The sequence below is a fragment of the Ornithorhynchus anatinus genome, chromosome 20, assembly GCF_004115215.2.
Source record: "Ornithorhynchus anatinus isolate Pmale09 chromosome 20, mOrnAna1.pri.v4, whole genome shotgun sequence".
NCBI lineage: Eukaryota > Metazoa > Chordata > Mammalia > Monotremata > Ornithorhynchidae > Ornithorhynchus > Ornithorhynchus anatinus.
The window spans coordinates 7,619,635-7,633,080 of NC_041747.1; the positions used below are offsets into that span (position 1 = coordinate 7,619,635).

At 45.8% G+C, this 13,446-nt stretch overlaps 2 protein-coding genes across 2 annotated transcripts in view; one reads left to right on the forward strand and one right to left on the reverse strand.

Moving 5' to 3' along the window:
• Positions 1 to 7,373, forward strand: part of LOC100082922 (guanylate cyclase soluble subunit beta-2-like) — a 43,004-nt gene extending 35,631 nt beyond the window's left edge. Inside the window, exons 16-17 of the mRNA XM_039915012.1 lie at positions 1,181 to 1,438; positions 6,915 to 7,373. Coding sequence (XP_039770946.1) covers positions 1,181 to 1,438; positions 6,915 to 7,060 — 404 coding nt within the window. The 3' untranslated portion in view covers positions 7,061 to 7,373. The remainder of the gene's footprint in view (positions 1 to 1,180; positions 1,439 to 6,914) is intronic.
• RNASEH2B (ribonuclease H2 subunit B) overlaps positions 1 to 13,446 on the reverse strand; it is an 85,771-nt gene that overhangs the window by 5,025 nt on the left and 67,300 nt on the right. Inside the window, exon 11 of the transcript XR_003754034.2 lies at positions 4,904 to 5,043. The gene's annotated coding sequence lies outside the window, so the exon portion shown is untranslated. The remainder of the gene's footprint in view (positions 1 to 4,903; positions 5,044 to 13,446) is intronic.

Consider the following 13,446-nt stretch of genomic DNA (forward strand, 5'->3'; position numbering starts at 1 on the left):
ATGGGTAATGCCCATTTTACAGTTGAGGAATTGAGGGGCAGTGAAGTGTCTAAGGTCACATAGAAGGCAAGTGGTGGAGATGGGAGTGGAACCCAAGTCTCCACACTCCCAGCCCTGTGCTCTTTCCACTAGGATAAGTCTCTCTCTCCTCTGACTAGCTTTTTTCTCCTCACCCCGACCCCTCTCTTTCCCTTTACTTCTTTACTTCTTCACCTCAGAGGCAGTCAGGACTTTACGAGAAGCAGAGTGGTCTAGTGAGCCCTATCACTATCTGGGACCTATCTGTATTTATCCCAGTGATTAGAACAGTGCTTGGCACCTACTAAGCATTTAACAACCACCACAATTATTATTATTCTCCTCCTTGCTTGTTTCCAAATGAGGCCACACAGGAAAAGATGAGGGTACTGGGAAACCAAAAATACTCTTCCATTTACAAATACAAGTAATTTAATTGGCTGTTCCTCCCCACAGCCAGGAGGAGAATGCCCACACAGGACCTGCCCCACCTCTGTCCCATGGCTCTCAGTGAAATTGAAATTCAAGCCAGGAGGAGGAGGCCTTGTCTTCAGGTTGCCCTGCCAGACCCCTCAAAACTCTCCAAATCCAGACCTCTGCATTATTCTCCCAAAACCAGTCACCCTCAAAACATTCTCATTGGTTAAGAAGCATCACTGATGTGGAGGCTGCTGGGTGTGGGCAAGTGAGACTGTCCCAACCACTCAGTAAAGTGCTCTGTAAATAGTAAATGCTCAATAAATACCACTTACGTTGATAAACATAGCAGGTGACAAAGCAGAGGAGGGAGGAGCTGGTACTGGTGGTCTGTGATTGGGTTCCCTGCCATTGCAACGCCTCCATGCTCCTGCCCGAAAGGAGATTTACTGTGGTTTTTTTTTTTTTTTTTGGTGGCGGGGTGGTCTCAGCAGCCAATTTTTGGGTGGCTGTATGGTTGAATTTCATGGCCTCCTTCCGAAGATGAGATGTCTGGTTACTTGACCTAGGGCAGGTAAACAGCCACAGCCAACCAGCTTGGAGTCCCAGCGGGGAATCACTGCTGTGGGAGGGGAGGGGGGTTATCCAATGGGAGAAAGCATATAGGGTGGCCCTAATAACGACCCTTTGGACCCCACAAAATGGCAAAGCATGTTCTCCCCAAATAGCAATATATTCACCTTAGAGGGCATTAAGACCTCGCCACAGAAAACTGCCTCAGAACACGTTTACGACATCACTGATGACTGCAGAGTTGCCAGTGGAAGTCGCTCCCCAGTTGCTTCCTGTGGCTCTGCAGTCCTGCCTACAATTTCCCCGCACCCTCTCTCCCCCCTCCCTTTAGCAGAAGCACATGCTCTGGGAAATCAAGACCACAAGAGAGTTGCTGTTATGAAGTACGCTGACAGCCAGCAGCTGCTCCCCAGCAGTGATATAGCATGTGGTGAGTATCCCAAGGATTTGTTTCAAAATACAGCTATTACTTTGGTTCACTATAGAAAGACTTATTGGATTTGGATTTATAGATATGGGAGGGTGGGTGGGGGGATTATGGAAAATAGCCAGGCAAGCAGCTAGTAGAGGATCTGGCAGAATCTCATTTATCTCCTGGCCCTTTCTGGTTGTTTTTTTGCTTTCCATCTTCTGCGATACTGACCTGTCCTGGGATTGGCCAGGGGTGAGCAGCAGAGGTCGGCAGGCCCCAGCTGCTCTAAGTCCCCACCCCACCTTTTCCAGCACAGTTAGATCCCACCTGGGGCTGTGGAATCCAAGACTGTCCCAGTAGTGGCCACCCCCGGATGAATTAGTTGTGCGCTTGGTGTAGTGTCCTCTTGGAGCTCAAGCTCCTGGGAGCAACCTGGTCTGGGAACCGGGTGTGGAGCAGCAACCTGTCAGATGAGAGAGGACATCTGGGATTTGAGATCCCAAATGAATGACCTCAGACATGATGTTTACAGGCACTCCCTGTTTATTGCCCATAGGGCTTGGGGGAGAGAGATTCCCAGCAGATTTTCCCCTGGGGCCCCAGCCCAGGTGTAAGGGGTTCGGACAAGGGAAACTAGAATATTTTAAGCATTTTCTGCAGCCGGGAGTGGGGGGGTCTAAAGAGCCCCCGGACCCCAGGGATTTGCTGGCAGGCTGGGGGACTTTCTTCAAGAGGAGCATACCAGTCATTGACCTTTCCCACCATAAGCTTCCCAAGTGCACCTTTTCCCTGAGGAAATCAAGAACCATGTATACCCAGTTATCCCGCACTGTGGGGATTGTGTTCTTGTAGAACCTTGCATTTAGGAAAACCGGAGCCATAGCATTCAGGGGGTTTAACGCCGTGCACACAAATCTTTTCTTCAGACACAGCATGACACTGCACTCAAACAGTTCTCATTTTCAAAGGAACACCCCCGCTATGTCCTTAACAACGATCTAGTGAAAACATACATTCAGGCTAAACTGAAGGTAGAGGGAAAGAGGAGAAAACTAAGGCCTTAGGATTCGAGTCAGTGCCCGTGGATGCTCAATAATAACAGTGCCAAAAAATGACAGTGGTATTAAGCACTTGCTATATGCTACTGTAGTAAGCGCTGGGGTTGCTATATAAGATAATCAGATCAGACACCGTCCCTGGCCCATCTGGACCTGAGTCAAGTAGAAGGGAGAAGAGTACTGAATCCTGATTTTACAGAGGAAGAGAGTGAGGCACAGATAACTGCAGTGACTCATGCAAGGTCACCCAACAGGCAAGAAGCAAAGCTGAGATTAGAAGCCAGGTCCTCTGACTCCGAGGCTCATGTTCTTTTTACTACGCCATCCTGTTTCTCCTAAAATGCCAATACTTCTGCCTACCACCACCCCACCACCCTTCCTCCACCTGCCTGCCCTCTGGCCGGGGCAGAGCTTTCACTCACTCATTCATTCATTCGTATTAATTGAGCTCTGTGTGCAAAGCACTGTACTAAAAGCTTGAGAGAGGCATCGGCTCCAGAAACAACACGGTCACCAGCCTCTGCCTTCTTCCCTTATTTTCACCATGCAAGAGGGAGGTGAGGTGAGAGGCAAACAGGATCACTGGCCCCGGCCCTGCCCCTCCTGCCGCCCTGAGGCGCTCCAGCGTGCAGAAAACCTTGAGAGACCTGTGTCCTTGAGGTCACTTCTCTGTTTACTCCCCTGACTCCCTCCTCTGGGAGGGCTCCGACTGATCCCAGCCCAGCTACTCAGCCACACTCCAGCACAGCTGCGGGGCTTAACTGTTGGGCTCGGCTTCAGTGCAAGGTGTTTTCAGAGAATGGCCCAAGCAGTCAGTAATCCAGGGCCCCAGGGGTCGATTTTGCTCCTATAAGCCCCTGACCCAGACCCAAAGCAGTCAAGGAGTGATTCAACACTCAGCTCATCGATCAACCCTTCGGTCAATCCCTGGAAGCCCAGGGTGGGAACCTGCTCTGACGCCTGTCCTACCAGCCCTGTTCTATCTCCTCTACCACCCTGGGAAAGTGGCCTCACTACTTAGGGCGCAGTGCTTGGCACACTGTACGTACTTGACAGTGGCAACAACGGAATAGCGTGCAGAGCTCTAATAGGAGAAAAAGTGCACCAGATTCTTCCTTCCATGCCAGGGTGTGTAGCCTGGCTCCATTTCCTCTTTCCCATCCAAAAAGGGTGTCCATCTGAGAGGCGGGAGCTGGTGCCCAATTAAAGTGCCAGGCTAACGGGAAGCCCTTCAAAACTGACCCAAGAAATACTCAGCAGAGTAAGCACCAAGAGCTCATTTGCGTTTTCGCAACGTGCCGTTTGCTTCACCGACTGGAGAGTTTGGGCTGGGTTGATGGTGTCAATTGGTGAAGTTCCACTGTGCGATTAAACAGGAGTACTGGGCTGAGAATAAATCAGCGTGTTGACTGGGAGATTTAAGCAAGCTGCCTTTTAGGGTTTCCGGCAAAATTGGCCCTCCAGCTGTCCATGTTGGCAAGCTGCTTTGGCAGCTCTTCTGGCTCCAAGTTAATGTCTTCTTTAAAACTTCAACTTGTCTACTTAACTTATTCTCTAACTATTGCTCTAATGGATTCCAGGCTGGTTGAGGTAGAGGGCACTCTGGGTAAGCCTCCACAGTGAGACTGTTTGACCATTGGCAGAGCTGACTTGTAGCCCACTGCTGGGTAGCCTCCTCATGGATCCCAGTCCAGTGAATCAGGGCTTAGAGAAGCAGCATGGGCTAGCAGAAAGGGCCAGGACCTGGGTTCTAATCACAGCTCCACCAATTGCTTGTGGTTCGACCTGAGTCATTTAGCTTCTCTGTGCCTCAGTGTCCACATCTGTAAAATGAGGATTAAATATCTATTCTCCCTCCCACTTACGCTGTGAACCTCATGTGTGGCAGGGACTGTGTCCAACCTGATTATCTTGTATCTATCCCAGTGCTTAGTATAATGCTTGGCACATACTAAGCACTTAATACCACTATTTTATTATTATTACTATCTTAATCCTGGGTCTGACACCTGCTGTGTGATCTTGGGTAAGTCACTTAACTGTTTTGGGCCTCTGTTTCCACAACTGCAAATGGAGACTGAATATTCTTCCTCCTCCTTACAGTATGAGGCCCATGTGGGATAGGGACTAGGTCTTATCTGCAAATCCTGTATCTACCCTGGTGCTTAGCACTTAGCAAATGCCAGAATTATCATTATTATTTTGGGGCATAAAACATATACATGACCAAGATACAATTTAAGAGTCTTTAGAACGGCAGGTGACTGTCAATTTGTTGGATTTGAGGCGAGGGCTAAGAAGGTAGAAAATCCCTGTTCATGGAACCAAGAACACAACTGCCTGTGGCCTTGTTAAACTCAGAGCCAGGGCAAGGACTTGGTATGCTATGTCTAAGAAATTCAAAATTTTGAATGTCTTTACTCACCGAGGGAGGAGATGGGGTACTGAGAGAAGACCTGGACGCATCTACTCATCGATGAACTCAGAGGGCAGAAATTCAATTAATTTTAGGATCCCTCGATAATATTACTGTCTGTCATCCTCCTCTTCTCCTTTTCCCATCTCCTGTAAATTATGGGAGAAAAAGGGAAAATTGGTAATTGTGATGAGGCACAGAAGAAAATAATCAAGCAATAGCTCTTACTGAACGCCAACTGAATGGAGAGCACTAAATGCAGGGGAGAGTTAAAATAAAAAAATAGATGTGGACCCAGCCCTCAATAAATTTACATTCCAGTGGGGCAGACAGATATTAAAAAGGCAGGGGGTAATAGTGAAGAGGAAGCAAAGCTTACTGGGAAGTGGGAGAAAGGGGAAATAAAATATCGAACAGGAGAAAGAAGATAATACAAGAAATTAACAAGAAGCCAAGCAAGAAAGGAAAAATGATTCAGTGAGGAAAAGTAACATTTCAAAAAAGTAGCAATGCCACTTTCCTGCAATGGGACTGTGAGCAAATCATTTTAAGAAAGCATCACTGGTCATTAGATAAAAGTCACCGGTCACTGAGAAAGGAAAAAGGGAAGAAAACTTAAATGAAGAAAAAGTCAGAGGAGAAATTAAATGGTCACTTGAAATATGGCTTAACATTTTTGTGAGATTCTTATTAATCATCATAATAATGGCATTCATTAGGCACTTGCTATGTGCCTAACATTGTGCTAAGTGCTGGGGTAGACACTAGATAATCAGAGTGGACACAGCCCACTGTCCTACATGGGGCTCACATTCTAAGTGTTAGAGAGAACAGGTATCTTATCCCCATTTTACAAATAAGGAAACCGAGGCCCAGAAAGATTAAGTGATTTGCCCAGAGTCACCAGGATATTGGTGGCAGAGTCAGGACTATACGCCTGGCTTCCTGCCTCTCAGTCCCATGCTTTTTTCACCAGGCCACGCTTTTAATCTTCCCACTGGCCCATTCTCCCAAGCCACCCACTTGGTGGGCTCTCATGCCCAGTCCAGGAAGAAGCTGATTTATTCAAGCCAGGTTGACCAGACTTGAGAAGCCTGATTTTGAAGATTAACCCACTGGAGGGAGGACCAACCTGTTAGAGAGAGGGAAGAAGGAAAGAGGCAAGGAGAAGACAGTAGGGGGAAGTATCTATGTCAAGACTATCAAAACTCAGAAAACAGAGAAGCTGCTATAGCCTAATGGAAAAGAACACAGGCCCGGGAGTCCAAGGACCTGAGTTCTAACTTCGACTCTGACGCTTTCCTGCAAGTCACTTAACTTCTTTGGGCCTCAGTTTCCTCATCTGTTAAAAGGGGATTAAATATCTGTATTTCCTCCTAATTTTGACTGTGAGCCCAATGTGGGACAGGAATTGTGTCAAGCTAATTATTGTGGATCTACCCCAGTACTTGGCACACATAGTAAGCACTTAAATATCATGTTTATTATTATTCATCCCCAGAACTCTTCTCAAGACACTGGGACAAACTACTTGAAGTAATGTGACTGTCCCAGCAAAATCAGGACCTTTGGTTTCCTGCCTCCTGTACCATTCCTACCCAAAAGGGCTAGCTATTAAAAACAACAAATCCCAACTTCATGCCAATTCTTCTCCCCACTTCCTCCCTGCACAGACCTCTCCTGACAATTAGTAGTTAGCTGGTTTATTTTTGCCTCGAGATTTGTATTATCATCTTACTCTACAGAAGAACAGGACTCAATCTATGACGATTGAGATGACAAGAGAATATGCCAAAAGAAATATACTACAGCCACAAGGCAGCAGTTTCATCAAATGGAAATACATAGGGGCCCGATTGGTGTTGGGCTGCAAAAACATTCTTTCTCCCAGGATACCGCAAAAGCCTTTGAAAGGATTCCACCCAGCGTTGACATGGTGTTCCCAAAGAAGTAAATCCATTTCCTGGGGGAAGGGCTTTGAGATTTGACTGAAACTTTCACACCTCTGCTTTGTTTTAAGCCTCTGACAGATCAACAAGTGAGGGCAGTCAAGTCAATGAAAAGACCTGGAAGGAGAAGACTGATGCACACCAGTCTTCTGATCAGACAAAGACAAATCTCTTTACTGATGACAACATGCAGTCGAGTTTATGTTCTTTGTTGTAATTGTATTTGGGCTATTTTCACCTGTCACTTTCTTCATGTGTTCTACAGAAATGAAGCTTGGGAAGACAGAATTCATTGTTGTCAAAAGCGGACACTAGTCTTTGTGTTCAGAGTTTAAAACTGTACTCCAAACCTTTGCTCCAATTCCATTCACTAGATTGGAAGTTTCCCACTAGACTGCAAATTTCTTGAAGGGAGGGATCATGTCTACCATTCTATTGCACTCTTCCAATAGCCTAGTATTATGCTGTGCACACCCTAGACTGTAAGCTCCTTGAGGGCAGGGATCGTGTCTACTATCATATTGTGTTTTCCCAAGCGTTTAGTACCATGCTCTGCAGACAGTAGACTATAGGCTGCTTGAGAGCAGGGATGATGTCCACTACCGTATTAAAGTACTTGAGCACTTAGGGTTCTGCACTCAGTGGGCACTTAATAATAAATACCATCAATGATAATTGAGTGCTTACCGTGTGCAGAACACTATACTAAGTGCTGAGGAGAAGACTACTCAATAGAATTCACAGACCTGATCCCTGCCCACAAGGAGCTCAGAGACTAGAGGGAATCTGTCCTATGCTGTACCCCTGGAATTAGATAGGCTGATGCCAGGGGAAGCCCTCCTCAGGTACAGGATGGTCCTATTTTGGGTCCCAAATCTCTCCCTTACATCACTTTATCAATGGATTATACAGTTTGAGAGGAGGCCTATTTTAGTCTATGCATCAATCAGTGGTATCTATTGAATGCCTGCGAGCTAAGCACTATTACTGTGGTGCTTGCTGTACTAAATACAAGAATGGCACATAACACATTTGCTACCTAAACGTTTACCATTTCATGAGAGAGACAGACAAAAATTATTTACAGATAGAGACAGGAGGAGGAAAGCTAAGGATATAGCAGTAATTGGGACAAATATATCAGAAGAAAGTAGCTGAATAACAATGCACAAATAAGTTCAGTGTATAAGTAAATAAAAATGTGCATGCTACAGGTGCTTCGATCCTCAGATCTAGAGAATGATTCTCACCGGTGTTTTGGGTGAAAGTAAAACTAGCGGCTGCGCTGAGTCTTCCCAAATGGAAAAAATCCACCTGTCATTTCTTAGGCATCAGTGAGTACATCTGGGCTAGAAAACACTTCCCTTGGAGCCAATTTTTTTCTTTTCAAATGAGTATTGTTTGAACACTCTTCCTCAATTTCGGCTAATCTTACATCCTGGACTAGCCAGGATGTTCAGCGTGACAAGGGCATAAAGCTGGAGACAAGAGACCTGAGTTCTCAGTTCTGTCACTGGCCACCCAAGTGGTCTTGGGCAATTCACTTAACCCCTCTGGGCCTTAGTTTCTTCATCTGTAAAACGGGGATAAGATACCTGCTCTCCCCATCCCTTGGAGTATGAGTCCCGTGTGGAATAGGGACTGTGTTCAATGTTACACCTATTCAATGATGAACACATAGTGAGTGGTTAATAAATCCCATTATTATGACCTGGGTTTTTGTAAATTGGCCTGGGTGATTTTGGAAAAATATATACAAGAATCCTGACATTAGAACTCTTCTAGTCCCGTTGCTTTGCACCAGCCCCAGCCACCCTTGCTCACTTTAATGAGCAATATGGAATGTTTAGTAAATTCTCAGTTTAGGTGCTAAAACATTCTGGATTTGTAATATGGTTGTTCCAGAGTGTAAAGGACTCCCCTCCACCCTCCCCTCTCACATAGTATCCAAGAGGGAAAAGAGAGGGACACAGTCTAAGGACAATAAACCAAAGATACACATTTTAGAGACGGTGTCTTAATGCTCTGGTTTTCAATAAAGAAAACCCCCAATGTTCCAGTTATCCATAAAAATAATAGATCAATAGAGGGACTGGGTCTAATTCCTACCTGGATACTCTTTCCAGGCCCTCAGAACAGTCAGTGCTTAATACTATCGGTGGAAAGTGCCCATATCTGAAAGTCAGGGGACATGGGTTCTAATCCCGACTCCATCCCTTGCCTGCTGTGTGATATTGGGCAAGTCACTTTATCTCTCTGTGCCTCAGTCACCTCATATGCAAAATGGGGATTAAATCCTACTCCATTGTACTGAGACTGTGAGCCCCACTGTGGGACCAGGGATTGTGTATCTAGCTCATTGCTTAGAGCAGTGCTTGACCCATATTAAGTGCTTAACACTGTAAATATTACTATTATTCCTTTAACATATTGGAGGCAAAAATCCACATCTTTTAAGATAGTATCTTCTAGTGAATCTAGCTTACTCCTGCTGGTCTATTCACTGACTTCTCCAGTTGAAAGATTTGGTATTTCCTGTGCCAAGCCTGAGAGTTAATACTCAGTAGGAAGAAAGATTAGTCAGAGGGATGCATTGTACCTTCGGGGTCCCCTTGTAAACATTAAGTTAGAACATAAACATCCCGCTAATCTGCCCGATATCCATTATACTGAAAGTTCTGCTTTAGCTTCTGGCAGAAAATCTTCCCTGCCTCCGATAACAGATTTTGTTTACGAGAGAGACCCTACTGCCCAGCAGGCAAGCCCGGCTGACTCAGTGCCGCTCAGGCCCAGGTTTCGGCTGCCAGTCACAGATCTTTTGTGGCAACGTTCCCTCTCTGTACCCTGGGGACCTGTTTGGGGGTCACCCCCTAGCCAGGACACCATCCCCCTTCCTCCTTCCCTTTTCCCCAGCACCCCAAGTCATTATTTCTGTCACATAGGAGATGCTGTCCTAAGCAGATGGCTGGTCAAATATCCCTCTCTCCCCTACCCCTCCCGATATGCCCCCCCGCCCGCCCGGGCTTCTGGTTCAACAGCCCATGGATTATTATAAACATGCCGGGCTCCAGCCTGTCTAGAGAAATAGCCATAATCATTTTTTAAGAGCCATAAACAGCATATACTATCCTCACCTAGGAACACAGGGGTCTCCCCAGCCCTGGCTCTCGGACCCAAGGGACCTCCCTCACAATAGTGCACAGGGGCAGGTAAAGGTAAACAAAGAACAGGATGAGGGGACTGAGTATTCCAGGGTTCTTTTTTTTGTTGTTGTTCTTTCCCCTCCTCCTCCCCCCTCCACTACTGTCACTGTTTTATCCTTTGCTCAGACTTGGCTCTGGTTTGCAGTCTCACCCCATCATCAGCACACAACTTGTTCATTCTTTTCCACCGCCCCTTTTGTCTCCTTTTTCCAAATTTCCTTCAGCTCAACTTGTGTCCGAGAGAAAGAAGAAATGCGCGCTTGGCTGAGGAATGAGATCATTTCTCTCCTCTCTTCTCCGGCTTGCAGCTTGCTAGTTGGGGTTACTGGAATAAAGCAGGGGGAAGCACTCTCTCCACAGAGAGCCATCTGGACAACCCAGACTCACGCTGATGCTAATCTGTTGGTTTCTTTCTCTTTCTTTTTTTTCCTTTTTTTTTTCCTGAGGAACACTTCATCTGCAGCTGTAAATTCAGACCCGTTCCTTCTGAAGGCAAAGCGTCCATTTCTCACACACATTTATTACCACATTACAACCCCCGCCCCCAAACACCACCCCGCCATCCATAGGTGTCAGAAAAGCATTGTTATCATTGGTGGGTCCGCAGCGTTTTAATGTCAGGGCAGTACTTTCAAATGGAAATGAGGCAATTATGGTTCACATAGAGAAATCTGACAGATGCAGCGGTTTTACACCACTGGCAGTGTCACTGACAAAAGCAGCCTTTGCTCCCGAGGACCGTTAAATAAATAGAATATGTTTCCAGAGCAAGGAATGATCCAGGAGTAATTAACTGTGTGATGAGAGTTCATGGATCTTGTAGCTGTTTAACTTCAAAATGTGATAATGACATGTCAACGAGATCACTTAACTCATCCTTGTAAAGGAGCCATCAGAAAACCTATTAAAAAGTGCCTTCAAAACCAGGCAAATACTTTCCCGACACATCTGCTTTTCCCATTTTCAAACTGAAGCCTCAGAATGTTTTAACATGTTTCTTCCCCACCCCCTTCCCTTCTCAAATATTTGTCTCGGGGATGCCGGGGGAGGGAGGGGGTTTGAAAGCCAATGAGAGAAAGGAGAAGGGGTCTTAATTGAGATCTTTCTTTCCAGAGCTATGTCTAAGAAGGCCTTGCAGCTTGTAGCAGCACTTACTGAGCACCCACTTGGTGTGGTGCCCTGTGTTAAGCACTTGGGAAGAAAAGAATAACAGAATGACACATTCCCTGCCCACACGGAGCTCACAGGGGAGACAAACGTAAACAAGATTTACAACTAGAGAGGACAAAAATAAAGTGGACATATATACATGAGGGCTGAGAATGGGGTAAATAAATTTGAAAGTGCTAGAGTTGACTGAAGAGGGGATTTGGGTCAGGGTGCTGAGAAACTAACTGGGGAAAGTTTACTGGGGCTCTCGTCTGTCTGAGGTGGGGAGGGGCAGAGTTCTAAGCCCGGGTGAGAACAGCATGAAGGAGGGAAAGGAGGTGGGAAGAGTCGAGAGCGAGGTCCAGCTAGAAGGCTGGCTTGGGAGGAACAAAGACAGCAAGTTGGAGAATAGAGGGAGAAGACAAGAGGGAGACAAGGTGGGGCTGACGGTGGAGACCCCTGAAGCTGACTGTGAGGAGTCTTCGTTTGACACCAAACTGTAACTTCTAGACTTTAAGCTCGTCACGTGTCAGCTAATTCGGTTATAGTTGTAGTCTCCCAAGCGCTTCAAAGAGTGCTTTGCACATAGCAAGAGCTCAGTAAATACCATCGATGGACTGACTGATTCCAAGAGACGCAGGGAGCAGGTGGAGAGTTTTGAGTGGAGAGATGTGGACTGAGCAATCTTTCAGGAAGGAGATCCTTGCAGCAGCGAGGAGTATAGTGCACAAGGAGGAGGGATTGAGGAGGCTAGTACTTGAAAGTCTGCAGTTAATACCCAACACACAAATACACACGCACACCAAGCTTCTTTTAGCAATCAATTGGTGGTACTTGGGTGCTTACAGTGGGCAGAGCACTGTACTTGTGCCTATCTGAGGATAAACTGTATTTTTAACTGTGAACTGTATTTTTAAACTTCAGCTTCTTAATCAATGGTATTTGAGTGTTTACTGTACACAGAGCATTGTACTAAGCGCTTGGGAGAGTACAATACAACAGAACTAACATACCACATGAGATGCTTCAAAAACAAATATGTTATGGGTGAGTTGAGATAAACTACGTACTTTATTTAGACTACAGACTGTTGAGGAAAAAAAAGTCCATTTCTTGCCTGTGGCATCTGGATAACGTCCAGTCGTCTACTTCATGCTGTGCACCAGAGGTGATTATCTTGGTACTTCAGAAACGAGTAGATTGAGGCAAGTAAAGCCAAGTCGGTCTTTCGGTTTGAGTTATCTCTGTGGGCAAGGAATGTGTCTACCACTCTGTTATAGTGTACTCTCTCAAGCACTTTAGTACAGCGCTCTGCACACCGTAAAGTGCTCAATAAATACGAATGATTGAGCAGTAATTATTTCACTCCTCCAGTTTGCTTAGGCTGAGAAGGGAGTCATAGCCTTGGTTCACTGGAATAGCTCAAACTTGTGACACCACTGCTAAACTGATTCCTTGCTTCCAGGCATGCCAAGAAAAAGCTGAAGCTAAGGGCCAATTAGCAAAGAAAAAGAGATAAAAAACTGTCCCAAACTTGCCTGTTTATTGTTGAAATTTTACTGATGTGTGTTTGTTCTAATCAATAAAAACTGCAACTGTAGTTTGGGTAAACAAGCAAAAATGGTTGGTCCTGAAAAATCACTACATAGTCCCTTCCAACCAACCCTTGATTACAAAGGATTAAGAAATGGGGGCAGAAACATAAAGAAACAACAATCACAAAGCACCAAGGAATACTGCAGGGGAAGGAGAGAGGCAGAGAAGCAGCATGGCCTAGTGGAAAGACCACAGGACCGAGCGTCAGGAGACCTGAGCTCTAATCCTAGCTCTGTCACTTGCCTGCTGTGTGATCTTGGGAAAGTCACTTTGCTTCCTCTGTGGATCAATTTCCTCATTCGTTAATGGGGATTCAATACCTGTTCTCCCTCCCCCTTAGACTACAAAACTCATGTGGGACAGGGACTGTGTCTGATCTGACTGCATCTCCCCCAGAGCTCAGTGCTTGGCACCTAGTAAGAAATTTAATAAATACCACAATTATTAGGTTAAAAGTCTGTGTGTAAAAAGTGGAAAGACTGGTCTGTTTGTACTAGACCTTTGCCTCTAAACAAGTTTGACCTCTGAAGTTACTTAGGCTTATGAGTAATCTGCTAATGTGCTCTCCTCTCAGACTCATGCTCAAAACCAATCTGCTGAAGGTATGTCCCACTGCCAACTAAATCCCCCCATCCATTCCCCAACAGCAGGGGAA